The 27304-nt window shown below is 36.8% G+C and overlaps 1 protein-coding gene across 7 annotated transcripts in view; it reads right to left on the reverse strand.

The window, feature by feature from the left end:
* Positions 1-27304, reverse strand: part of COL25A1 (collagen type XXV alpha 1 chain) — a 452942-nt gene that overhangs the window by 107154 nt on the left and 318484 nt on the right. For 5 of the 7 annotated variants that reach the window (XM_033214965.1, XM_033214964.1, XM_033214968.1 and 2 more), the window contains exons 7-11: positions 27180-27251; positions 26343-26450; positions 23698-23733; positions 6152-6178; positions 3773-3817 (exon numbers count right to left, since the gene is read on the reverse strand). In XM_033214965.1, coding sequence (XP_033070856.1) covers positions 3773-3817; positions 6152-6178; positions 23698-23733; positions 26343-26450; positions 27180-27251 — 288 coding nt within the window. The remainder of the gene's footprint in view (positions 1-3772; positions 3818-6151; positions 6179-23697; positions 23734-26342; positions 26451-27179; positions 27252-27304) is intronic. The other 2 variants (XM_033214966.1, XM_033214963.1) reach the window with 1 other exon arrangement.

Here is a 27304-nt window from a genome sequence, read left to right on the forward strand (position 1 = left end):
GGACAGGGATCCTACATCAGCCTGCTGGTGACTGTGCTTTCATAATAATGTGAAACGTGTGTTTCTCTTTCTTGTATCTATAGAAGTTACATTCCAACCACCCAGTCCTTAAGAGCTGGGGCCCTTAGTCCTTAGGGTCAGGGAGACAGCCAGGGGACAGAGAACACATTCTACCTCTATGTATAATTCTGCGTATTCATTTCCTCTCTGTGAGGAATTCAACTGGCTTTTCCTCCCTGCTTGAATGTAAGTCTAGGGCTCATTTGCTGACATTTTTTTTTTTTTTTTTTTGAGACAGGGTCTCACTATGTTGCCCACGCTGGAGTGCAGTGGCACGATCACGGCTCACTGTAACCTTGAACTCCTGGGCTCAAGCGATTCTCCCACCTTGGCCTCCCAAAGTGTTGGGATTACAAGCATGAGCCACTGTGTCCAGCCTGCTGAAATTCTTAAGGCATGAGAATACTACTAGAGATACTTGACAACATTTATTGAGCATCTATTACATAATATTCATTTCAGATATGTTGCGTAATTAATACTACAAGGTCTGTCTCTATAGCATACACTGGAACCTTAGAAAGGTTAAGTAACTGGCCCAAAGGAGGACACAGAGCATTCTCTCTCAGATGCAGAGACCACGCCCTTTTCTCTGTACCACACTACTTCCTACATTTCACAGAAGGATGCTCTGTAGCCTTTCATAGGTTGTGACGCCAGAAGGGGCAAGACTGGAGTCTAATGCCATGCCACTGCTTATGCAAGTCCTTTCTCTTAATGAAAAACCACTACAAAAATAAATATTCAGATTACTAATCAAGGTGATCAAAATGTAAAATATAATGTGCAGGAAAAACGTCACGCCAAGTTTATGTACTAAGGCCTTCACCTATTTTGCCATCCTGAATGGATGGACAATGTTCTATGGGAAACAGAGCATTTTTGTCTTCTTTTTCTCTCTCTCTCTCTTTCTTTTTTTTCAAATAGAGACAGGGTTTCACCATGTTGCCCAGGTTGGTCTCCAGCTCCTGAGCTTAGGCAATCCTCCTGCCTTAGCCTCTAAAAATGCTGGGATTATAGGCATGGGACACCACACCTGGCCAGTGTTTTCTTAAAATAGTATACTTTTCTTTCTTTTTTTCAAACATAAGAAGAGAATTTTTTATTCCCCAGGTTTTTTTTTTTTTTTTTTTTTTGCCATATTTCTTACTTTTTTCTTTTTAAGAGATAGGATCTCACTATGGTGCCCAGGCCGGACTCAAGCAATCCTTCTGCCTCAGTGCCCCAAGCAGCTGGATATGATTTGCCATATTTCTGGTGGCTTAGAAATTATATCCTTCCCTAACCACTGTCTGAAAACTTTTCTAAGTATCAAAAGTACTCTTTTGGAAAAGCAAAATTGTATTGGAGAAGAAAATGTTTTCTCAAGACAATTTAAGGATATTGAGGTGCTCTTACTAAAAAAAAATTATTATGTCATTGTAAGCTCCTTTCTTAGAAAAACAAATTCTAGAGTTCAAGACTCCAGAAAAACAAAGTCTAGAGTTCAAAAAATTAGTTTAAAAACAAATTCTAGAGTTCATTTCATATGCTCATATGCTCTAAGTATGTAAAATGATTACTCTATTGCCAGTTTTGTTTTTACTAAGTGACCTGCTGTTTCAGTGAAGGAGACTTGTGTTTTTTACACTTTCTTTTCCTAAAAATGATACAGCAAATATTACAAATGTTAAGTAATGACTAGACCTAACAGAAATTCCATACACAAAGCTTTAGGTTCAGTTCTCTGAAGGAGGGAAAACAAATTTAAATTACATTTTGCTGATGCCTTCATAAAAGTGTGAAATCATTTCATTTCCCTGGGTTTTACAGAAAACACTTTTAAAATGCCACAAAGATGTATAACAAGACATAAAACTGCAAATATTAACTGTCTATTTCCTTGAAATATAAATTAAACTTGGTGACTAGGACAAGAAAATGTCACATTCCTTTCTCTTGCTAAGGAAATTGCATATTTCCTTTGCAAAAATAAAGAATATGCAGTCTTCAAAAGGTATATGTGACAGTTTTAAAGTTGTTTTGCTTCACGTTAAAAGTTTCTATAAATTTTCACGATTGTCTCAAAGTTGAAAAATGAAAAGAAACAAAGAAGAAAAAGGAAAACATTATTAACCTTAGGCATACAAGTTTTGTTTTTCACCAATGTCAAAAACAATATTTATGCCGTATCTGTATTTTGTTCTTTCTAAATGTTATCTTGAGTTATATAATTTTCAGATCCATCTGAGAATGAACACTTTTAAATTTTTGCTTAGGTTTCCCTCCACGATCTGCAATATTCTAAATCTTCTGTCTTTGCCAGGATTTGTGAAGCAAATGGATATGCATTTTACTAAGTGGAAAATGTAGCTGTGACATGGATGGTTAACTACTGGTGAGTGTGCGGTGTTTGGTTTATGGACTAAAGGACACCATAAGCCTTGGCTGAGAACATTAATTTCATGTGGGAATTGAGTACTTCTGGGAACAGAGAGCCTCTTAAAAACATAGATTAACTGAATTTTCAGACCTTCACTGAACTGAAGTGAAGGAAAAGTTTAATGGTAATATCAAATACAGTCTAAAGACTGTATCTATTTACTCCCTTAACTCTCATTGACTCTATTAGGTAGGCACTGCCATTGTCTGCCTTTACCGATGAGAAACTGAGGCCAGAGAATTCCAAGGACTTTGCCAAAATTCACACAGCCTCTGAGTGGTAGACTCATGCTCTTAGCAACTTACTAGGTTTAAAGTTGTGGTTGTTTATGTCTCATTGACAGAAAGAAAAGATGGATGTGATGGAAAAGATCACAAGGAGTATTTATTGCATCTGAAAGGATTGAGTTACATATGATTTCAGAATTTGGTCCAGAGTACATGGATTTAAAATACTCTGGGAAGGCAAGATAATGGGTCACAGGGTATAAAAGGGCCAGGCCAAGAACTCTGAGGAAGACAGGAAAGTCCCTCGCTCAGCTCCCTGGCTCCTGACGGACTGGCTCAGCAATGGGCTTTGTCAGTGACCACAATGGTTTTCCTGGTTTCTGTGAAGGTTCCAGGCTAAAGAGCCGGTCGGGGATGTTGAGGAGCTATGCTTTGTCCAACTAGTAAGTATGTTGCAGGAGTAAATGTATACAACACATAGACGTGTGTATGTAGAGTGTATTGTTGTTTCTTTCACTTTACTTTTTCCCCTCATTATTAACAGTACAATAAAAGTGTATGTAATACCAAAGCGGGACAAATCTATTTAACTTCTACTTTTGCCTAACAGTGAAAAGAGCTTCCTTCTGGATTCAGAAAGTTTTACTAGTTCCTTCTATGAGAATAACTTTTGTTAGCCAATTATTAATACATATTAGTTTTACCATGACCAGAATAAACTAAAGTGCATTTTGTTTATCACAATCAATGTTAAACACAAATTTTTCCAATTCCATATCTATTTATGAGAAAGATATAGTTGTATTACATACATAATTTACTGAACAGTAACACATCCAAAATAGTTGAAATGGAAAATTTTCAAAGAATTCCTGACTCTTCAATGCATCTTTAAAAATTAAACTAATGTGGTCATTTGTAGCACAATCTTCCTGTATTTCAAAAGTATACATAGTGTTTTTATAAGTATATGAGCTTATTACTAACATTATGAACTAGAATAATTTTGTGATTTCAACGGTCACCAAGTTATTTTTTAAATACAATATTTTATAGAACTCACCTTTTGCCCATTCATCCCTGGAATTCCAGGTGCTCCAATAGAACCCTAAAGAGACACATGATTAAATTCAGTTGACATCATACACAAAATATTTCAATTCTAAATTTATATTGTATTAGTTATGTAAGCCTTGCTAAAACATTTCTAGGAAGTTTTATTTTTCAGACCTTATTCACCATGTTCAAATATATAATGTAAGCAGATTCCTCAAGCTTCCTCAGAAACTACAGAGTTAAAATTAAAACTTGCTTCTAAGTATCCACTTAACTTTAATATGTTTTAAAGAAATTTACATGATAAATTGATCATACCTATCAGAGGGCCACATGGCTCTAAATTTTCATGTTTTTAAGAATAAATAGGCTTAGTTCCATCTGGAAAACGCCTACCAGTAGCAGTAACACTTGCATTTAATAAGTTAAAATACCATAAAACAAAAGGTAATTAAAATAACAACCATTTGTTCTGCAGTTAAATAAGGGGCCCATGTTGTAAACTCAAATTTGTTGTATTTTAAGCATTTTTCTCCCAGACTTTCAAGGAGTAAGTTTAAGCCACATGAATGTGAATATGTCTTCCAGAGTGACTCAAAAAGGTGTAAAAAATGTTATACACTGACCAGGAACAACACAACCTCTTTACAAAAAAAGTTAAGGTGTGTGCGTGAGCACGTGTGGGCATGTGTGTGCACATGCATAGTGGCGTGAGTATGAATGATTGGACATAGATGGGTGAGCTGGAGAATAAGAAAGCTAATTATTACCTGAGAAAAATCTATGACATTTAACTGGATACAGAAACATTAGCAAATATTTTCAAACAGTGATGTCATTTCCCTCCATTACACCTTCCATTTAGGCTCTGGAGAAACCATTTTAAATACAATGTGCTTATTCTTTGTCTAAAACTGGAAAACAGATATTTCTTAGTAGATGCATGATATTACATTTCTTTAATAACAGGGAAATTTTTTTTTTTAAATAGCAATTATAGACCAAAAACTCCCCTAAAAAATAGTCTACTGAAAAAACAGTAATTGTAATGAAAACAAATTGAGATGGCAAGTTCCTTAGTGCGTTCAGTGATTATATTGAATGGGTCATTAAAGGACTTCCGGAAGCCTGAAGCAGTAATTTTATCCTGGTCGTATGTGGATTAGAGTAGCTTTACAATTTCACACCATGCTTAATAGAGACATTATTGCGAAGGACAAAGTGTTCCTATGCACAAGTTGTCTCGCAACCCATGGACTTTTACTTAGTTTGTAGGATTATGTTTCAACAGATGCCACATGCCCAGTGCTTGGGGGATAAAAAGTCTCTATCTTTGATGGATTCCAAAGATAAAGAATAATCACTTTTCCACCTGTTATAATACAATTGTTTTCTTTAGTTTTCCGCGGGTTAAATACCTCCCTCTCCTATTGAGGGGTATAAGGATGGGGGAATGAGGACTTAGTGATATTTTGTTGGCAAAATGCCATCTATTTGCTATTAAGATATTTACTACTATAGGATAGGTGTAATTTTGGAAACCCTAGATCTTCTCCATCAGAATTTGAAAAAAAAATTTGTTTTTGAGACCAAGTTTTGCTCTGTCTAACCCAGGCTGGAGTGCAGTGGCACAATCTCGGCTCACCGCAGCCTCTGCCTCCCAGGTTCAAGCGATTCTCCTGTCTCAGCCTCTTGAGTAGCTGGGACTACAGGCGTGTGCCACCACACCCAGCTATTTTTGTATTTTTAGTAGAGATGGGGTTTCACCATGTTAGCCAAGCTAGTCTCTAACTCTTAACCTCAGGTGATCCAACCGCCTCAGCGTCTCAAAGTGTTGGGATTACAGGCGTAAGCCACTGCGTCTGGCCTCTCCATCAGAATTTAATGGTCAATTCTGATGATTGTGGATAACAATGAAATGACTATCAGGAAGTCACTTTTCATGTTACCTCAGCAAGAAGGACACCAATAGGCCACTTGAATATAGTGAACCCAGTAATATCCTTTTTTTCGGCTCAGTTCTCTGGCCATTTGGCAATCATATAATTGAGGAAGGCCATGCATTCATTTTGCAATATCAAATTATCTTTCACATTTTAAATTTTGTCATAATGTTTTACCAGTATTTGAATTAAAAATTCAATAACGTACAAGTTCAGCAGACAACTTAAAAAGAGTCTGCTCTGGATTTATTAAATTTTTTATAATGGAGTCAATTAGACATCTAATGTTCACATTAAATGACTGTATTTTTAGAAAGCAGAATGCACAAACCAGACTAACTGCTTCAGCATGGCTCACAGTAGCTAATTTCATTCACCTCTCCTGCTTGCCATTAGGTCATGAGAGCATAATTACTTTCACAGTATTGTTGTTTATACTCTACCTTTTGTCCTGGAGGCCCTAGAGGACCCTAAAAAAGAAAAACAATTCAATTAACATAATATTACAGCCACTTAAGCTTAGATGACCAATTTAAACTGTCCTATTCTCTAAGATTCTCTTTGCTGTACTGAACTATGTTGACATTTCATATATCAGGAAAGAAAAGGAAAGAAAAATGTCAGTTTGAAGTACCACATGGATCTTTTCTTCTAATTTTCTTGTGAAAAACATTAAGCATATACAGCAGGATTCTGATTTGTCCTCACTATTAAAAAATAATCTTTGCTGTTCCAGCAATTTTTTTTAAAAAAACCTATAAATGTATCACATCAATCTCATTTAAAAGCCTGAAAATACAGTCCTTAGAAGCAGTTAAAATGCAATGTAGTTTTTCAGCAAATGGACACATTAGATGACTTCTGCACCTGCAAATCTTCAGTAAGCAGATTTGCAAAGGAAATAATTGAATGGCATTACAAAGAAACATGTTTTTTTGTTTGTTTTTTTTTCTCTATTCTTCCTCTTAGGAAATATAGTCAACTAACCTGCACAAACACTTGTTTACAAACTAGGGGAGGCCAGTGTCAACTGTGATACTGAGTATATACTAGAAAGGGGAACAAAAGATGCTGTCAGTTGTTTCTTAGACTAAAATACTGGGTGGAGGAGATTTAGTGAGATGAATGAGAATATATATACAGCATGGAAATGCAGCAGTTTTGAGATTTAACAGTTTTTCAACCACAAAGTCAGTGTTGGGATTCTCTTGGCTTTATTTAGAGCAAGGCATGGCTTTGAGACAGTGGGAAATAACTCAAAGAGATATAGTTATATTTCTATTTGTATCTACTTTAAAATATAACTATTAAGCATTTTCTTCCAGTTCAAAAATATTTTTTAGTATGTTTCAGCAAAGTTATACACACTCATCATTTCATGTTAAAAGCTCTTTATTCCATGACATTTAACTAATGACCAGCTTATTTTCAGTGTGTGACATTTCAGTTAATCAGCATGTTGCATTCCTACTCTGTAACACTAAATAAAACACTAGGGTGGTTGTTAGAGGGAGATCTGTTCATGCATCCTTTTTATTAAAAATATATAATGTTTAGGAACGTTCAGAGAATCTGTTCCCCATGTTATTTTGCAATCCTCACAGGAAGACTAACAATTTCCTCATATAATCAGCTTTAGGTTATTGAAAGTACACCGTGCAATACTGCCTTTATATATTTCTATTTAATTTACTCAACCAACCGTTTAATGAGCTTGTTATTTGGTTTATCTGTGTGGTCAGACATTCTCCCTACTTATCTCACTCCCTCTATTTAAAATTCTCCTGTTTTAGATTTTGCAGAGAAAATAGAGACTATCAGGTGTAAATTCCCTCGACATCTAGTCTCTCATCAAACCAAACGTATGTATACCTCTTTCCTGTATCAGGGGAAGAAGAGCCCCTCCTCCTATACAAGGCAAATTCATCCGGTATACTCTGGAATCCATCCTTGTCTCTGTCCTCAGGGATCTTTTGCAATCAGTTACCCCTGCATCTGTATCAGAGGCTCCACTTCTTCACTAGTTCTTCCCCTTAGCATATAAACATATTTAATCATTTCCTCACTTGGGTAAATTGTTTGGGAAGTAAATGTTCATGTTATCATGCTAAGTAAGGGCAGAATTTGGAGGTTGTGGTGATAGGAGATCTGAGAATCAAGAAAGGACTTGGATTTTATCATTGTCTATGATTCCACTTTCTCCAGTGTCTCTAGAGTACTTTACTTCTTAAAATGTTGATGTTAGAAAGGAAATCATAGAACAAGGAGTACATTAATTCAGTATTTAGACTGAGAATGAGTATGTCCAATTCACAAAGGCTTGTTTCCCACTGTAAACCTAACTGCCACTTGAAGAAAAATGTTGTTCACTAAAATTGTCTCTTTCATCATATTGATACATAACCCTGGAAGAGGATATTTCAAATGAAAATAAGTGAATTCTACATCAAATATTTTAATTAGAGAATAACATATCTGATATTTTCTAATTTGGTCTCTGTTGCATAATCATATAAAATCAGAGATTTAGAATGACTAATCACAACTCTGAAATTCATAAAATTAAATAAGTTGTATATTTTAACACAATATTCAATGAAAATCTAAGGATGTCTACAAAGACAATATTTTCCTTCACTGTTAGGAAACTACTGCTGCTTCTGGTAACCTCTAAAAATAAAAGCAGTTTTGAAGATTTAACATTAATTTTAAACTGGGAATACACGTCTTACAGAATTTTCATAACTATGCTGCCAAGAATATATTCACAGTTACCAGAAATGTGCATATACTTCTTTTATCTCTCTGGCAGGAAAAATGGTAGAGATCTAACAAGAGTATCATCCATTACCAGGGGGTGACCTGGGATTAAGGCAGAATAAAATATAGGACACTTAAGTACAGACAGACACACACACACACACACCACACAGACACATGTGCATGTATGCACACATCCAGAAATACCAGTTATTTTTACTGAGCAAGATTTTACTTATATACATTTGTTTTGAGCACCCTTAGATTAATAATACCATTATATATCTATAACACTGTGGTAATTAAAGTTAAACTTACAAATCAAAGTTTCCCTACCCAAAAATTGATTTTCAAATTAGGGTATGTTGCTACCAGTTGGTTATGATGATTACATTTGATTAGTCTTGCAATTTTGGTACAAAGGTAAGTTTATAAAGTAATGGGCAAATACCATAGAGACATTCACTAATTTATCAAACTTTTTAAAAATTTTTGTTTTTCCTTTTGAGACGGGGTCTCACTCTGCTGCCCAGGCTGGAGCGCAGTGGCATGATCATAGCTCACTGCAGCCTCAAACTCCTAGGCTCAAGCAATCCTCCTGCCTCAGCCTCCCAAGTAGCTGGGACTACAAGCACATGTCACTATGCCTGGCTAAGTTTTTAATGTTTTGTAGAGACAGGGTCTTGCTATATTGCCCAGGCTGGTCTCGAGCTCCTGACCTCAAACGATCCTCTCACCTTGGCATCCCAAAGTGTTGGGATTACAAGTGTGAGCTACTACTCCTAGCCTATCTAATCTTCCTTACACTTGTTTATATTTTCATCCTGCACAACAACTTGGATGAATAATGCCATAAATTCATTATTCACTAGTCAAACAAATGCTGCCTATTCTCAAAATTAAAGTCAATTGTTCTAGTGATTCAGGATTTCTAAAACAATTCCATTATTGTTATCCTCATGATTTAGTAAGTTTGGATCAAGTAGATTTCCAACCTAGAGTCATAATCTTTTCGGTTCATCTTTATTAATCGATGAAGCGATTCTTCCTTATTTATATTTGCATATACTTTGTTTATAACCAGTTAAGATGAAAAAATCTAGTTTGATTTTTTCAAAATAATTTCTTTGCATATATCTCAAGATTAAAAACTGTAACATACAGAATCTCAACATACTAAGCTATATTTCTTAAACTCCAGAAACGTCAACTATAATTAGAACCTTAAAATACACCAATTTAAATACAGGTTCTGGGTGATATAAATTGTAAAAACTTTTTATTGAAGAATTCTGCATCATGAGTATAACTTTATCAAAAAGACAAAAACTCAAAGAGTCACTGAAAAATTCTAAGCGTGGAGTAATGGCACTAATCTGCATATAAACCTTTATACCAGTTTTAATAATCTTTCAGAAAATACCATGGAAAGTTATGCAAAATAAAGTTCAGATAAAAACTTGTAAACACAGTAAGAAATTATATAGTATACTTGATTTTCTTTCCAATTTTTCCTCTCCCCTGCTAGATTCCATATCTAAACATTTATGTACAGTATTCAGCATATGGTGAGAAAGTAAGTTAAAGAAACCTGATAGACCCCATGTTGGTGACTTCCTTACCAAAAGCATGTTACTCGGGCCTCAGAGTAAAGTTTTACTCCTACTTCAGTCCATCAGATACTTAAGAATATCTCTATGGTCCAGCCCTCTTCTCCAGTCACATTGCTGCATTCCTGTTAAACCCATTTCTCGCTCCCTTAGCTAACGTAACATTCACCTAATGACCACCCTGCTTTTGGTCTCCCCCAATCCTTTCTGCACACTGTTGCCTGCGTGAGCTTCCCCTAATGGGTTCATACCTTTCCCATACTTAAATATCTTTCAATGGCTTTTCAGAGCCTTTTAGAAGAGTCTGGGATTTGGCAGTAGTTGCAGTTTTCTGCATAAGCCAGGCTTCCATCATTCTACACCTCTGTCTGTTCCTATAAAGGGCTTTCTTCTCTCCGGTCCTCTCCTGCATCCATTCCAAATATCAGAGCTCAGAGCCCTCACCCTTGGGGTTAGGTGTCTTCTTTTGTTCTCCAAAGCACCCCTATGATGTTTTCGTAGAATTTACCAACAATAATCATAATTGTCTGGTTACTTCTTTATTCACTCTAAATTACCTTTATCATGCACAGTAGCTGGCACATAGTGATTGCTCAGTGAATCATTTTGAGGTTAATTCATTTATTCATTCACATAATAGTTTTTAAGAGCCCACTGGGTGTTATTTTGTCTACAAAATAAGACAAAACAAAATGACTACTCAGTGAGCACTCAAAACAAAATAAGATAAAAATGCATACCACTGGACTTCATATACTAGTGAATGTAGTAAGACAGTAAACAAATAAATATAAAATTGTGTCAGGTGGTAAGTGCTAAAGCAAAGAGGGGGATATAGATTGTGAGAAGTAGATGGAATAGTTTAAATTGTGTGTGTGTGTGTGTGTGTGTGTGTGCGGGGTGGTGGGGGGGGGGTCATTTAGTGAAGCTCTCAGTGATAAAGAGGTCAGGCAAAGAGCCATGCATATAGAAGGGGGAAGAATATTCCAGGCAAGGGAAGAGCAAATGCAAAGACCAAGAGTTGGGCACATGCTAAGTGTGTTCAAAGAACACCAAGGAGGCTATCAGTGAGTACTGGGAGATGGGGATACGAACAGGGAAGAACAATTGTATGTGTATGGCCTTGTAGGTACTTGTAAGCACAATGATGTTTACTTTGAGTAGGATAAAAATTAAAGAAATGAATAAATGGATACATAAAGCAAATCAGGTTTTGTTTTGTTTTTTCTTAAACTTTAGACAATAGTGTTTCAAGATAGGAATGGCAGGATTTTTCACCTGACTCATTCTAACATTGCTGGCCTATTCTAATAGCCTCCAGATTACCTCTAATTGCAAGCGTGAGTGGAGGAATTTAGGTCATGACTTCCATATGAATACAGCAAAGCTAAAATCATCCAAATTATATGGTATCATTAACAATGAGAGTGTTGTGTATGTGTATGTAGGCCTATGGTCTCCAATGCACTTCAGAAAACAATTATGCAAACAGTAGATAGAATTATCAACCCAAGTAAATCTTCAAAGTAGGCTGTTAAGAAAAGAATGACTCTGTGACCATTATGCATTGGCTGTACTTTCCAGTTTGTGAACAACAAAAAACACACACACACACACACACACACACACAAAAAGATACACCATGGGATGGAAAAAAATTAATGAATTTTTCTGACACTACTGATGTTAGCACAAATTTGATTGAGGTATTAATTACTTAAACAGGATGCTGAGTTCCTAAATGATGTGCTTTAGGATGCCTCTTGGGACATGTTTTAAGGCAAGTTCTGGTTGCCTGCTATTAGGAAATGATGTAGGGGGCGGACACAGTTCCTGTTCTGTCCCTGATGACTAACAGTAAAATCTGAAGCTCTGAGAGCTGCTGGTCATTTCTGGACACAAGAATATACAACTAGCTTCTGTAATAAAAAACACAGGGAAAAAAAAAGAGGTGGTCCATCTGTGAAGGGGAGGATAAAAGCCCAAAACTATTAAGCTATTTAAAATTATTTCCTTTTCGAGTTAAGAATTTTTCCATGATTTAATAAAAGTTAGGCAAAATGAAGAAAATACTTTTAAAAGTCTAGTTCCAAAGAGAAGAATGATAACATGTATAATCTAACTGATGGAGTCATAAAACATTAGTACCAGACTTTCTCAAGGGTTTGGTACAACAGACTTTAATTACAATTTTTTGAAAGATATTAACCTGGTGTAATGCATCACAAGATCACAAAATACATAAACTTGGTTTATAAAGAGTAAGAGGAAATTTGTCTTACTTAAGAAGGGATCATTTAAGATGCATGTATATAAAATGCCATGTTCTGCTTGGATGTTTGATGTGGGAAGGTTAAGAAACATAAACTCTAGCCACTATTATATATATGTCTGGAGTGTAATTCAAGTGATGTTTTACAAGATTCGGATTTCATAGCTTAAGTGTGTAGAAATGCCAACTAGAAACTATTGGGAAATGTTTACAATATAAGAGAGTGCACTGCAATGTTTTCAATGTAAAAGCCCATGATTTAGTTGAAGTGGGTATGAAGGAACACAGCATAAACAAGAGCAGAGCAAGACAGTGCTGAAAAGGGAGAGCCTCATCTCTTGTTTCAGGTCTTTCACGGATCCTGTCTTCAGTCACACTTCATCATTTATATTTTCCCAAGAAGTCCATATCCTTCTCCAATCAGTCTTCATGTGAAGTTCTTAATCATTCTTCAAGGCCCAGCGGTCATAACTCACTTCCTTTGTGAGCCTTCTCCAGCGCACCCAGACGAAGCTTGTTTTTACCCTTTGTGTTTCTTTAGCACATTTCAACTGGCTATATTTTAACCTATTTACCTATTTTAAAAATCCACTTGACTAGGTAGCAACTTCCTCAGGCCATATATTTCATATCATCAGCACCTAGATTAGTGCCTAACACATAAATAATTATTGACTAAATGGAAACAATGAATGAATGAATTTAAAAATTATTAAATTCTGTTTACTGGCTTTCCACCATTATTTCAACACTCATACTATCATACCTCTATCACTGGAAAGAGTTCCCAGTTTTGAGGCAGTTGTTCTGTTTAAGTATCAGAGATTTTTGTTTCAGGAATATCACCCCATAATTCCTATTATTTGAAAAAGTTCCTCTGCAACCCAGAGCCGATTAGGAAGATGGCATGGCATTATATGTATTCATGAGCATTTGATGAAAAAAAGTTCTACATGCGGTAGTTATTTTTTAAAAGAGTAAATTCTTTTTGACTTCTCTATCTCATGTGCTGAATTTTTGAGGAAAATATTAAACCAGGATGATTCATTTGCTGGTGTTTCTCAAAATCATGAGGCTATGACCTCTTTAAGGGAGGTCTCTTAAAGCTCAGGAAATTAAAGAAGTAATACATTTTTCTCATCACTTGACAAAACCAGAACCCAAGACTAAATATTGAGCATTAAATACCATAGATTAAAGATAAATCTAGGTATATAAAAATCTATTTTTGATCAGATTCCAAAACAGAGACTCTATATTACCTCTCGCCAGATATCCACACTAAAATTAGCTCACTCCATCTCTTCGAAATATTTAATAAACTGCTTCTTATTGCTAAACCCAAAATGGAAATGATCCGAAAAGAAAGAAAAATTAACAGGCTTCTCTGCCCTCTGTGATTAAACATACTTCCCTCGAGTACTATAAAGGAAACAAATTTATGGTTCACAAAAGCCTATCACCCTACACTACACTCAGTAAAAAATATTTCCATTGAGCAGTATAAGTGCTGTTCCTATTTTAAATCAACAATGCTGAGAAACACTGGCTGCTAGAATTTAAATAACTCATGATCCACAGAAAAAGTTCTTAAATTTAAGATTATAATATATAGTCATATCCTATTCAGATCTGTTTTCTACCTAGATGGATCTGGACTGTCTATTAATAACAGAACTTTCTATAATGATAGAAACATTCTATATTGGTCAAACCAATAGGATAGCCACCAATCACATATGGCTACTGAGCACTTGAAATGTGGCCAGTACAATATTTAGACACTGAATTTTAAATTTTATTTATTTATTTATTTTCTACAGGGACTCACTTTATCACCCAGGCTGGAGTACAGTGGCGTGATCTCAACTTGCTGCAACCTCCACCTCCACCTTCCAGCTTCAAGTGATCCTCCTGTCTCAGCTCCACAAGTAGCTGGGACTACAGGCATGAACCACCAAACCTAATTTTTGTTTTTGTTTGTTTGTTTTGTAGAAACGGGTTTTCACTGTGTTGCCCAGGCTGGTCTCAAACTCCTGAGCTCAAGTGATCCACCCACTTGGGCCTCCCAAAGTGCTAGCATTACAGGTATGAGCCACAGAGCCTGGCCAACTTTAAATTTAAATAGCCGTATGTAGCTAATGTTGACTGCATTGAACAGTGCAGTTCTAGACAACAGAACACCCAAGACTGAAATCAGTGCATTGGATTCTAGCCTGGTTCTGCCATTAACTATTTTGTAACCTTAGCAGTTTCTTTTTCACTCTGATGCTATTCTGTGAAATGCTAAGGTAAATTATTTCTAAACCTTTTATATACTACTTAATAAATAGCCATATGGTGTGACTAGAATTTCGAACTTTTTTATTTTTTATTTTTTTGAGACCGAGTCTTGCTCTGTCACCCAGGCTGGAGTGCAATGGTGCAACTTTGGCTCACTGCAACTTCCGCCTCCCAGGTTCAAGTGAGTCTCCTGCCTCAGCCTCCAGAGTAGCTGGGATTACAGGCACCTACCACCATGCCCTGCTAATTTTTCGTATTTTTAGTAGAGATGGGGTTTCACCATGTTGGCCAGGCTGGTCTCAAACTCCTGACCTCAGGTAATTCACCCACCTCGGTCTCCCAAAGTGTTGGGATTGCAGACATGAGCCACCGCACCCGGCTGGTGTGACTAGAAATTGATGCAATTACTTTTCCATTGTCCTCATGAAAATCATCCTTTTATAACATGCATATTTATAAGCACATATATACTCCAAATAATCTATAATACATATATAAAAAGATGCAGGCTGGGCGTGGTGGCTCACACCTGTAATCCCAGCACTTTGGGAGGCCTAGGCAAGAGGATTGCTTGAAGCCTGGGCAATACAGCAAGCCTCCATCTCCATAAAACATAAAAATCAAAAAATCCGGGTATGGTGGTGCATGCCTTAGTCCTAGCAACTTGGGAGGCTGAGGCAGGAGGATTCCTTGAACCCGGGAGTTTGAGGCTGAGGTGAGCTGTGATCATGCCACTGCACTGCAGGCCAGGTGACAGAGCAAGAACCTGTCTCTAAAACAAAACAAAACAAAACGAAAGAAGAAAAAGAAGAGCAATTTTGTGTAATTCTGTTGGATTTATCCTTCCCAATCCTACCCTTGGGGCATAATGACATGACATCAATTGGGAGAAAAACATAAAGCTAATTTATTTGTACTAGAGCCTGATTGATTAATTGATTAACTCACATCATTCAGTCATTCTGTTTATTAAACACACTAAGTACCAACAACTATTATATGATGTGATAAATGCTGTGAAGGAGGGGAGAAGACAGCTTCTAACTTAGCTTGGGGGAGTGTGAAAGTGTATGCATGTGTGTGAGGCTTCCTCAAAGGAGGTGACCAAGCAGAAGTCTATTTCTTTTTTAAGGCTCCACTCAGACACATGGATCCTGAACTTCCCTTAGATCTGGCAAGGAGGCTTTTGTCTTGAGCCCATGCTTTAAAGGGCTCTTTTCTGGTTGTGCTTCCCAGGGGTTTAGGAATCCACGGGTCTAAGAGAACATGCTTACCTGTACACATACCCTCCACCCTCAGCCCTAGCAGCCCCCTAGCCACCTGACCTTCAGGTACTAAGGACTCTGGAATTCTCTGCCCCAATGACTTGAGCTCACTTCAAAGACTCTGTGTTGCCTCTTCCCAGGCCTGTTCTTCTGAATGTGAACCATACCACTGGTGTGTACCATAACAAATTGGAAGAGAAGGCAAAGAGGTGGGTATTTTGAGGGGGATCGATGAAAGTTGGTCCTGTGGGCATTCAAGAACCCTTTATAAAATTAGAGCCTGAGTCTTATCAAGTTGAAGAATGGAGGAAAGTGTGGGAGAGAAGGGAAGCAGGCCAAGGAGAGGGCTAGGGCTAGTTACAGCTCTCCTTGTGCCACCACACTGTGGCTTTGAATTCCAAGGAGTGCAAGAATTCTGGATTTGAACTTTCCAAGTCATCATGAGACTATATCTGTAAAGGTTGGAGGATAGAACATATTTTACTGAACAGTTTTATTAGGTTGGTTTATAACTTAAATATTTAGACACTTTGTATAAGGACTCTCATTTTTCCTCTTGCCCTAAAACTTGTACATTTGCCCTAAGTCAGCAAAGGTAAAGCACATTCAAGCAGACTTAACTCTATTTTTAAAAATTTCTTCTTTATCCAATGATGAAATATGAGAATTTGATGAGACAGATCAATTATAACTTAGTTAATATTCTCATACAAGAATCACTTACTTTGCTTCAATAGAGCTACAATAAGCTGGATTCTAAAGTTAAAAGCAGTGACAACTAGAGAAGTTGATTATGGTTTTGAAGGAGACAATTTTTAAGACTTTATTCTATTAAAAGCTTAGCATATGACTGTTCATTGCTTTTAATTATTTACAGAACATATATAATAGATACATATAATAAGCATCTGTGCATTCATAATAGAAACAGAGCAGGATGACGGGACTTTAGAGTTGGAAGGGAACTCATACCATTTAGTTTCACCATTCCTTACAAATGAGGAATCTAAGGCCTAGATACCTTAATTTGTCCAAATGATAGAGCTTATTAGACCTTGAGTTTGAGCCACTGTAAAAATAGTTAATATTAGAGCTGACTCACAGCCTAGAGGTCATTAAGGAAAACAAAATGAAGTAATGAGAGAGGAATACAGACAGAGTCATCTACTCAGCTGTTGAGACTGTCTTTCTGCTACATAATCATGCTTCTAAATCACTGTTGAAAATATTCCCCAAGATGATGTTTTGTTTCCAGGAGACAGAACCAGCTTCAAAGGAAAGTCAAACGTTCCTTCCTATCACCTCACTAAGCGACCTTTAGACACCTCTAGAGAAAATTCTGTGCACACAGGAATCAACACAGAGCAGGTCCCCCAAGGCTGGGGAGATACAACTCCACTGTGTTGATTCTATGGCAGGATTCCCTGGAAGGGGTGGCGGGGCAGCACCAGAAATAGAAGGCATCACTTGTCTACTTTCTCTGGTCCATTTGAAAAACACACTACAGGCTCTAGGCAAAAGTGCCAAGGAGGTGGGAAGAGCCCTGCAGGTGTGCCATTTATATGTACTTCATGGACAATCAGATTAAGGGAGGCTGATAAAGCATTAGAATGGTTGCTAAGGCATCTCAGCAGGCAGCGTGCACAACTGAAGGACATGCAGTTTTACCAAATAAGGTTTTGTTGTCAAAATTTCGTCTAATAACTAACTACAATTAGATGATTTCAGTCATTTTTGTTATTTGTGATTTGAAGGTTTGGGGGTCTTGCTTCCTCTGCCAGATCCAAATCGGGAAGTCTGCTGTTGTCTTTAGTGTCTGCCATCTGTTGATCAAGATAGCAGGCAGATCATAGCACAGTGAAGGAAAGACATGAGTTTTAGCAAATCCGTGGGATAGCAATACATTATAAATTGAACATATTTAAAGTAAACCTTTATATACTGTTTATTTAAACTTTATTTTAAATGCAACTGAAACATTTTCACGCTTATGTTATTAATTAATATTTTAAAAACATTATATTCACTTGACCCAAATGTATTAAATGTGTTTACAGGTAAAATTAAAATAAACTAAAAGTATCTGTAAACTGTTTGGACAAAAGTCCAAATTTCACTTTACGGCACTACAACAGCAAATATTTCTGAGTTTTGAACTCTCGGATACCACTAGGGCCCAGTGAGGAACATTTTAAGTATTCTTATAATTCAGTAGAAGATAAATGAGTATGTTATGGAGTTTATATATATTTAGGGGAGGAGAAGAAAGGAATAAAGAGTTTCAGAACAGGAAAGTGATTTGGTCTCTGAAACCTTGGATATAGACAATTTGGAACAAAAAATAATATATATGAAACTGGAGCTATTTGGTATTTTTTTTCGATACCATCTATCTTTCATGCTTTTGAAAATTTCTGCATCTGCGAAGAAAGAAACGGCAAGAATATCAAAAGGAAAGATACCTTTTAAAATACTATTTAAAAAAATAATAAAAAATAAAATAAAATACTATTTTAACAACGATTTGAATTTCTGAAGAACTGAAAGATAAAGATCATTTGTGCTAGGATTCAGAACTTGATCACTTCCAATTATGGTCATTCCTTTGTTTCATTCTTGGGTCTAGTTTTATAAGATACAGCAGCTCTCTCCTTATTTAGATGGAGTCAAATTTATTTAAGTGCAAGATCTGGGTTTTAAAAGCTCATCCTGAACTTCTTGGAAACCCAAAGGTCATGTTTACAGAATAGATGCATGGCAGGATTAAATAAATGTGGAACTGCATGAGCTGCAGGTTTTCTTCTTTATTCTATCATAGATGCTGTTAATCGTCAGATGATTACTTTTGCAATACAAACTATATATCTTAGATAATGAAAACTAATTCCCTACCTGATACACTCATAAAGTTTTTCAAGAGCTAATTTTAGATTGTTTCTAGCTTCTTCATTTCATCATCACAGACATTTTAAATTTATAACAATTCTCTAGCGCCTCTTAAGACCCTTATGTAAGCAAGCACTCCTCCATGACACAAACCAACAAATGTAGTGGGGTTTACATAATGTGAAAAAGATGAGAGTAGTGGTATTTATTATCTTTTGTTTGTCTTAATAAGTGGGTGAAAAGGGGAATGTTATGAAAAATTAATAATGTAAGAAGATACAATATATGGGGGAAGGCTAAAACAACAACTACAAACAGGACACAAGCAATAAATTACACTCTTAATTGCAGTATTTGACATGTTGTAATTTAATTGGTAGCTATTATTCAACTGTTATTAGCCCTTACATTTCTTACAGCAGCCTTTCTGTATGCCAAGTTATATCACCAGACATTCGTTTTAATAGTAATACTTCTCATTTATGGAACTCTTTGTGGTTCATAAAACATTTCATATTATCATTTCACTTGCTTCTTGCCATAACCCAGTGAGACAGGTAGAATAGGAATTATTACCTACATTTTATAGATCAGTAAAAAGGATCACAGACTATAGTCATATACCACTAAGTAGTTCTAAAACCAGAACTACTGATACAATGTACTTTTTTTTTTTTTTTTGAGATGGAGTCTCGCTCTGTCGCCCAGGCTGGAGTGCAGTGGCCGGATCTCAGCTCGCTGCAAGCTCTGCCTCCCGGGTTTATGCCATTCTCCTGCCTCAGCCTCCCGAGTAGCTGGGACTATAGGCGCCCGCCACCTCGCCTGGCTAGTTTTTGTATTTTTTAGTAGAGACGGGGTTTCACCATGTTAGCCAGGATGGTCTCGATCTCCTGACCTTGTGATCTGCCCGTCTCGGCCTCCCAAAGTGCTGGGATTACAACAATGTATTTTTCTCCCTAGCAGATTTCAGGTCCCTTCCCCCACCCACCCCCCACCCCCACACACACACACACACAGTGTGTGAAAAAAATTTCTAAGTTTCTAAGAAAAATTTCCTCCTCACGATTCCTCAAGGATCTAGAACTAGAATTACCATTTGACCCAGCCATCTCATTACTGGGTATATACCCAAAGGATTATAAATCATGCTACTATAAAGACACATGCATACACATGTTTATGGCAGCACTATTCACAATAGCAAAGACTTGGAACCAACCCAAATGTCCATCAATGATAGACTGGATTAAGAAAATGTGGCACATATACACCATGGAATACTATGCAGCCATAAAAAAGGATGAGTTCATGTCCTTTGCAGGGACATGGATGAAACTGGAAACCATCATTCTGAGCAAACTATCACAAGGACAGAAAACCAAACACTGCATGTTCTAACTCATAGGTGGGAACTGAATAATGAGATCACTTGGACACAGGGTGGGGAACATCACACACCGGGGCCTGTCAGGGGGTGGGGGTTTGGGGGAGGGATAACATTATGAGTAATACCTAATGTAAATGATGAGTTGATGGGTGCAGCAAAACAACATGCACATGTGTACCTATGGATCAAAGCTGCACATTGTGCACATGTACCCTAGAACTTAAAGTATAATAAAAATAATAATAAAAGAGAGAGAGAAAAAAGAAAAATTTCCTCCTCATGGAAACTGCAGTTATATTTCTAGTATCCTCTTCTCTTTTTGGTATGAGTTAAAATATACAGGTGCTGTTCAAGTTAACAAATCATGATTTCTTTTTAAAAAGATAGATTTTTAGATTGGAGAAATATTTCATGTTAAACAAACATAAAAAGTAGAAATTCAGTTTGCTGAGGAGAAGAATTAGAGGATTACACAGATTTGCAGAAAGACTCTGAATAGAATTTCTTTAAACAGCAAAATTCCCTGGCACATTCAAAATATGTTGATTTAAGAAAATCTAATTTATACAAAACTTTACAGGAATACATCTGTTATATAAATCCACATTCACCTGTAATTTACTCTAGAGAGAACAACTGAGTGATAATAATAATAACATACTCATATAGTTCTTCATTATATGTTTTAAAGTGCTTTCCCCTAATTTATTGCATTGTCTTTGGCAACCTTTTAAGGTGGTCAGAGAGGTATTATTATCCTTTCTTCACAGATGAGAAATTGAGAGGTTAAGTGACTTGCCCAAGGTCAGACGGACATTCATTCATTTACTGCTATCAGAATGATGTAGTTTTAATGGAGTAGTCAAGGAAATATGGTTCTTCCTCCATTTTTTTTAAACAAGCTGTGAAAGCCATTAAAACAGAGGTAGATGATCTCACAAATACAATGTTGAATGAAAGAAGCCAGACACAAAAGTGTACATACTGTAGGATTAGATTACTATAAAATTCAAATGTAGGCAAAACTAATGTATAGTGACAGAAGTCAGGGTGGAGGTTACCTCTGGGGTGGCAACTGGGGGTAAAGAAGGGTTTAAGACAAAGTCCTCATTCTTGATCTGGTTTGCACATAGTTTGTTCACTTGGTGAAAATTCACTGGGATATACACTATAATTTGTCACTTTTCTTTATATACATTAAAGAAGTTTTCTCTTTGAAAGGAATCTTACATCTTTAAAAACAGTAATTTTTAAATGCCATTTAGATCACTTAATCGACATATCCTTGAAACATTTGTCATTTCCAGTAGGTTTCTTAAATGCGTTTAAAAAATAAGAACATGCACTAAATTATAAGAGTTTAAAGAGTCAAGAAAAGTTTGTAGAAAAAAAAGCCCAGTACTGTTTCACCTGAGAAAGTTTTGATATGAAATGGGAACTGGAGCATGCTAAGATAATAAAGCAAGTGATTTAAGATCAGGTCAAACACTTGTATTTAACTATGTCAAACTGGGAATGGTAAGCAAATGAGATTATATTGTTATTCACACAGTATATCCTGGAGAGCATAGGTAATATGTAAGAGAGAATTCCTTGAGTGGAAGATGATAATTTAAAAAATATATCCATTTTATTTCAGAACATTGTATATTAGGATGCTGTGTTAGGTATCAGGGAAAAAAGCCAATGACAGCGATAAAAATCTGAGTAGTCTGTGCACACCTGGAGACAAACAAAGGCTCCTGAGAAGCCCACATAGCTTTTGATATAAGAATATATAGGAAGAATGTGTTTTCACCATTTTCCAGGACAAAAATTACATGTACCTTCAATTGCTTAAATTAATTTCAAAATTTATATTGTAGTTCTCCCAGAATTCCTCATACTCTGTAACTCCATACCACTGAGAGCTAATGCTGCACTTGTATGCAGTTACCACTAATGACAAAGGTTTTAAATTTTACATATAGATTCTTTTCCATTCCTTCCACTTTTTTCTTTTTCAAACAAAAACCATTATAGCACCAAAGATTATCTGTATCGGGCACGGTGGCTCACGCCTGTAATCCCAGCACTTTGGGAGTCCGAGGTAGGTGGATCACAAGGTCAGGAGATCAGGACCATCCTGGCCAACATGGTGAAACCCCATCTCTACTAAAAATACAAAAATTAGCCAGGCGTGCACACGCCTGTAGTCCCAGCTGTTCAGGAAGCTGAGGCAGGAGAATCACTTGAACCCGGGACACGGAGATTGCAGTGAGCCGAGATCATGCCACCGCACCTAGTCTGGGCAACAGAGCAAGACTCCATCTCAAAAAAATATATATAAAATAAAATTGTATCTTGATATTACAGGTCAGGAACAGAGAATTTCCAGGCAGTGGATGAGATCTGGACCCAGGATGCTTTCATTTCACCAGGGATCCTGCAAAGGCAGCTGTACCTACAGCTGACTTCCCAGGAGAGCTGCTGAATGCATCTCAAGTCCAAAGAAGCCTTGTTGATTCCTGACTCTATGCGTTAGTTTCACTAGGACCTACCTGTTTTTTAAATATATATATATGTAGAAACAGGGTCTCACTATGTTACCCAGGCTGGTCTCAATCTCCTGGGCTCAAGTGATCCTCCCCTCACTGGCCTCCCAAAGTGCTGAGTTTCCAGGTATGAACCCCCGTGCCCAGCCTAACATTATGCAGGATGGACAGTGTCAAGCTGATTGTGGTCACCTGTCAGCAACCCAGCAATCTCTGGGCCCACTCCTTCAGTATCCAGGATGAGTGTGAGCCCTCTTCTGGCATTTGGGTTATTAGAGAATTACCCTGTGCTTCCCAACAGTGTTCACATCGTAACAGATTAGAGCGGCAGTTCAGGAGACAGAGAGGAGGGGACAGGAAGAGGTAGGTTGAAGGAATTCTACTCTTCCCGAGTCACCAACCTAACCAAACATCTTTTCTACCAGCAAAAGATAAACAAATCATGGGGAACTGGGACCTGTGTGTCTATGAGTAAGTCCATGTAGAATCATTTCAGGACCTTTTTTGTTTGTTTGTTTGTTTGTTTTTAAATGACAGAGAACCAAAAGGCACAGCGGTTTTTCTCTGGATAGAGATGTTCAACGGTAGAAAAACTCTGAATCACTGTGCAAAGTTTCCTGTGCGAATTCATTTAGTCAGACCTGATCCCTTTGAAAATGGGATTTCCATTTCTATTTAAGCTAATAGGCATGCCCCTAAATTTAATCTCTCTTACAGCAGAGTCACTTAATTAATTCTCTCCTTTGGCCTGCAGCATCTCTGTCGCTCCCCACACCTGGAATCTCTTTCTTTTTCTCCTGCATCAGCAACGTAGATATGTAGTCTTATGACCCTTAGCATGTAGTAGATAGGCCATATTACTTTTAACTTTTACTAACTTTCACTTTTTTATTATAGTCTGTCATATGACAGATACATTTGTCACACATAATCTTGACCATAGTTTTAAACAACCTGGCTTAGTATAGAAAAAGATAAATTGAGATACTTGCCATCAAGCCTTGTTCTCCTGGTTTTCCTGGTTCACCCTTAAAAAAGAATAGTGATAATTTTAGTAATGCTGTAAGTATTTTTAAAAAACCCTTCAATCATTTTTTTTCTTTGACTGGGGCATGTAAATGTCAAGTATATTTCTTCAGGTTAAATAGAAGAACGTAGCACATTAAAAGAGAGCTAATTTCCCTTCTACAAATAAACTTTACAAATTTAGGGTTTAATAAAATTAGTCTAGATTATCATGTCTTCTTTAGGATGACATAAAGATAATGACATGGTGTCTTTATGAGAACTCAGAACTTTCATACATAGGACAGAGAGACAATTGCTCTTAGTACAGGTATTTAATAAAACGAGCAGAGACTGATGTTAAACTTTGGTCTTCCTGGATTAATGATGGCTGAAGTTACATGTTTTATTAAATTTGATACAGAAAATTACACTATATCACGACATTATCATTTTCTTATATTCAGATTGATATAGAATTATCATATTTTATTGTCATAATGACAGTCATTGGCTAAAAATATTTTTTGTCTTAAAATGCCAATAAATATAGATATTGCTGGTCTTTCAAAATAAGTATTTCACAGTTTAGTTTTATAGTCTTTTTCTAGCAAGGTATGATGACACATGCCTGTAATCTCAACTATTTGGGAGGCTGAGGCAGGAGGACTTCTTGAGTCCAGGTCTTTGAGGCTATAGTGTGCTATGATGGCATCTGTGAATAGCCACTGCACTACAGCTTGGGCAACACAGCAAAGACCTCATTGCACACAAAAAAATCTTTCTTTACTTTGGGAGGCCGAGGTGGGCGGATCACCTGTGGTCAGGAAATCGAGATCATCCTGGCTAACATGGTGAAACCCCGTCTCTACTAAAAATACAAAAAAATTAGCCGGGCGTGGTGGCAGGCACCTGTAGTCCCAGCTACTCAGGAGGTTGAGGCAGGAGAATCACTTGAACCCGGGAGGCAGAGGTTGCAGTGAGCGCAGATCATGGCACTGCACTCCAACCTGGATGACAGAGCGAGACTCCATCTCAAAAAAAAAAAAATCTTTCTCTAGCAGTCATCATAGTATACATAAACAAACTCTGAGACCATATATAGTTCAAGTTATATTTTTGAAAATTTTAAAACAAGTTAATTTGTCCTATGTGTAGAAAGCTCCATTTCTTACTTACATGAATAAACTATATTTGTTTAAAGAATGATATAATTTTGGATTATGTGGTTTGTCACACCTTTAATTTTATTTTTTAAAAGTAATTTATATCTTGAATTTGAGTATAGTATATAATGCTCAATGATCTGACTAATGTACCATCAAAATGGTTTTAACTACTTTTTGAAGAGACACCCATTGTATTTCTGTTGGCAACCAGCAATCAGTGGGAGAGCTTTAAATATCTCTAAAGCTGTGGATCTCTCTGCCTTTTGGAATATCATCATGAGAAAAAGCAAGGCATTAGAAGACAGCTATAGAATTCAACCACTGTCTTTCGAGGTTGAGTGAAAGCAGTCCTAACAACTAGCAAATCATCTGTTGAAAGACAATTACGTATTTTATATCAACAAATTCACAGCAGCTTTCAGAAAAGGACACGGGCTTACGAGGCTGTCTCAGAAGTTTTAAAGTATGCTATATTCTTATAAAGAGTCATTATTTCTAAAAATGCATAAATATATGCATACAAAAATGAAAGAAAATATACCAAAACATTGAGTATTGTAAATATTTATTTTTTTGGTTTTATTTTCAAAATTTTCTGCTTTGTGGATAATATTTTCATTATTATTATGTACCACAAAAATACTATGAAAATAATTTGTTAAATAAATACACTTGATAAATAATTTAATCCAGTAATAAACCTTAATTTCTAGTCCTAAAGTCATAAAATAAATCTAAAATTTTAGACCTTTTCCATATATTTCTTTTAATTGCTGGGTTGCCTCTGAAGCCAAACCATTTATCTTCTGTGTTTTACTACTATATCATTGACACTTGACCAATCTTTGTAGCCAAGTATTGAGATTACTTTTAAATTATTTCTATGAATAAGCCTTATATACAAAAGACAAATGATATTTAAACCATACCCACTGATGTTTTAACCATTCATTTTATGGTTATTAGCAATTTCGGGGGTTCAAGTTATTTATAAGGGAATAAATATTAGAACATTTTACTTCTACTTTCCATAAAGAGTATAGGACTTTATTGGTCTGCTATTGAGCCTTTGGAAAATGTTATTAGCCTCCTACTTAGTTTTTCAGACTAATCTCCCATTTAAACCAAAGGCCCCGGTGCACACTATGGCAGTCAGGTTCCACCTGGGATTGGGCAACTCCAATCACAGACTTCTTGAGGCTTACCTCAAAAACAGTTTAGTGGCTGCCTCCAGGTGTCTCTTGTGGTTTGCTTGGATCCCCAGTGGATTAAGTGGTAAAGAGGAATGCAGCTGGGAGCGCCCTACGCTGCTTGGGGACTTTCCCATCATCTCACTTCCCTCAACCCACTCCACTCACTTGACCCCCTGACCTGATGCCCCTCACCACCCTGCTCCACCCTAGTTCTCAGCCTTTAACACGAAACAAAACTTGTGAGAATAAGTGATCCAAAAAGCGACTCACGGGTACTCCTGGCATTCCACGGGGGCCATCTTTCCCTGTGTCCCCAGGTGGCCCTCTTGGGCCTGGAGGGCCGGGGGGTCCTGGAGGCCCTGCCTGTCCTTGGTCACCCTGTGATGGAGAAAGGAACAGACCAGCAATAACCATGAAAGAGAAAGACTCAGGTCTTCTTTTCAGCACCTTAAATTTGCATTATCTGATCCACATTTACACTATGAAAAGAACCAGAACAACCACAAATATAAGGCCTGTAGGCAATTTGCCTCCCAGCAGGGAGCAAATAAATATTCATGCTGGGTGACTGAGTAGATGCTATTAAAATCAAAGCAGCTCAGGAACCAGCACTTCCATTCTTTGAAATAGTGTGTATGTTACCACTATAGTCAGAGCTGGTATAAAACGTGTGAATTACTTTATCCATAACACTGCATCAGTTACATTCACCTCATTTAATAAAATGGCTGCCTTTATAGTTAGACAAATGTGTTTACTTTTTCATACCCTATAAAATTAAGCATATGAGGCTCCCATCATATTGCATAATAATTTATAAATTACCAAAGCTAGAGAGCTTAGAAACTGGATCTGTTAGTAGCTACAATTTAAAATTTTTTAATTAAGACAAAATTAGATAGGCTTTTAGTATCTTTTTTGGTACTTGTATCTAACATTTCAAACAAATGCAGCTGACTAAATGTAATTTTGTTTGAGGATATTTCCAAATAAATACCCACCCACCGCCCACACCCCACCCATAAGAGATAAACGGTAAAGCAATAGGTATACAGAGCAACAACCGATGTAAAGAAGAAATCAGACTTCAGCAAGAATAAGCACTACCTTAATCAGGCGGCGTTTAATGAGCTGCTGATCAGCAGAGAGAAACCCATGATTGATTTTAGGAAACACCATCTGATCAGTCAGGTGAGGTCAAAGGTTGAAGTTCAGAGATGAGAGAGTTGAAG

This window comes from Trachypithecus francoisi, unplaced genomic scaffold, assembly GCF_009764315.1.
Source record: "Trachypithecus francoisi isolate TF-2019V2 unplaced genomic scaffold, Tfra_2.0 Lachesis_group1, whole genome shotgun sequence".
Taxonomy (NCBI): domain Eukaryota; kingdom Metazoa; phylum Chordata; class Mammalia; order Primates; family Cercopithecidae; genus Trachypithecus; species Trachypithecus francoisi.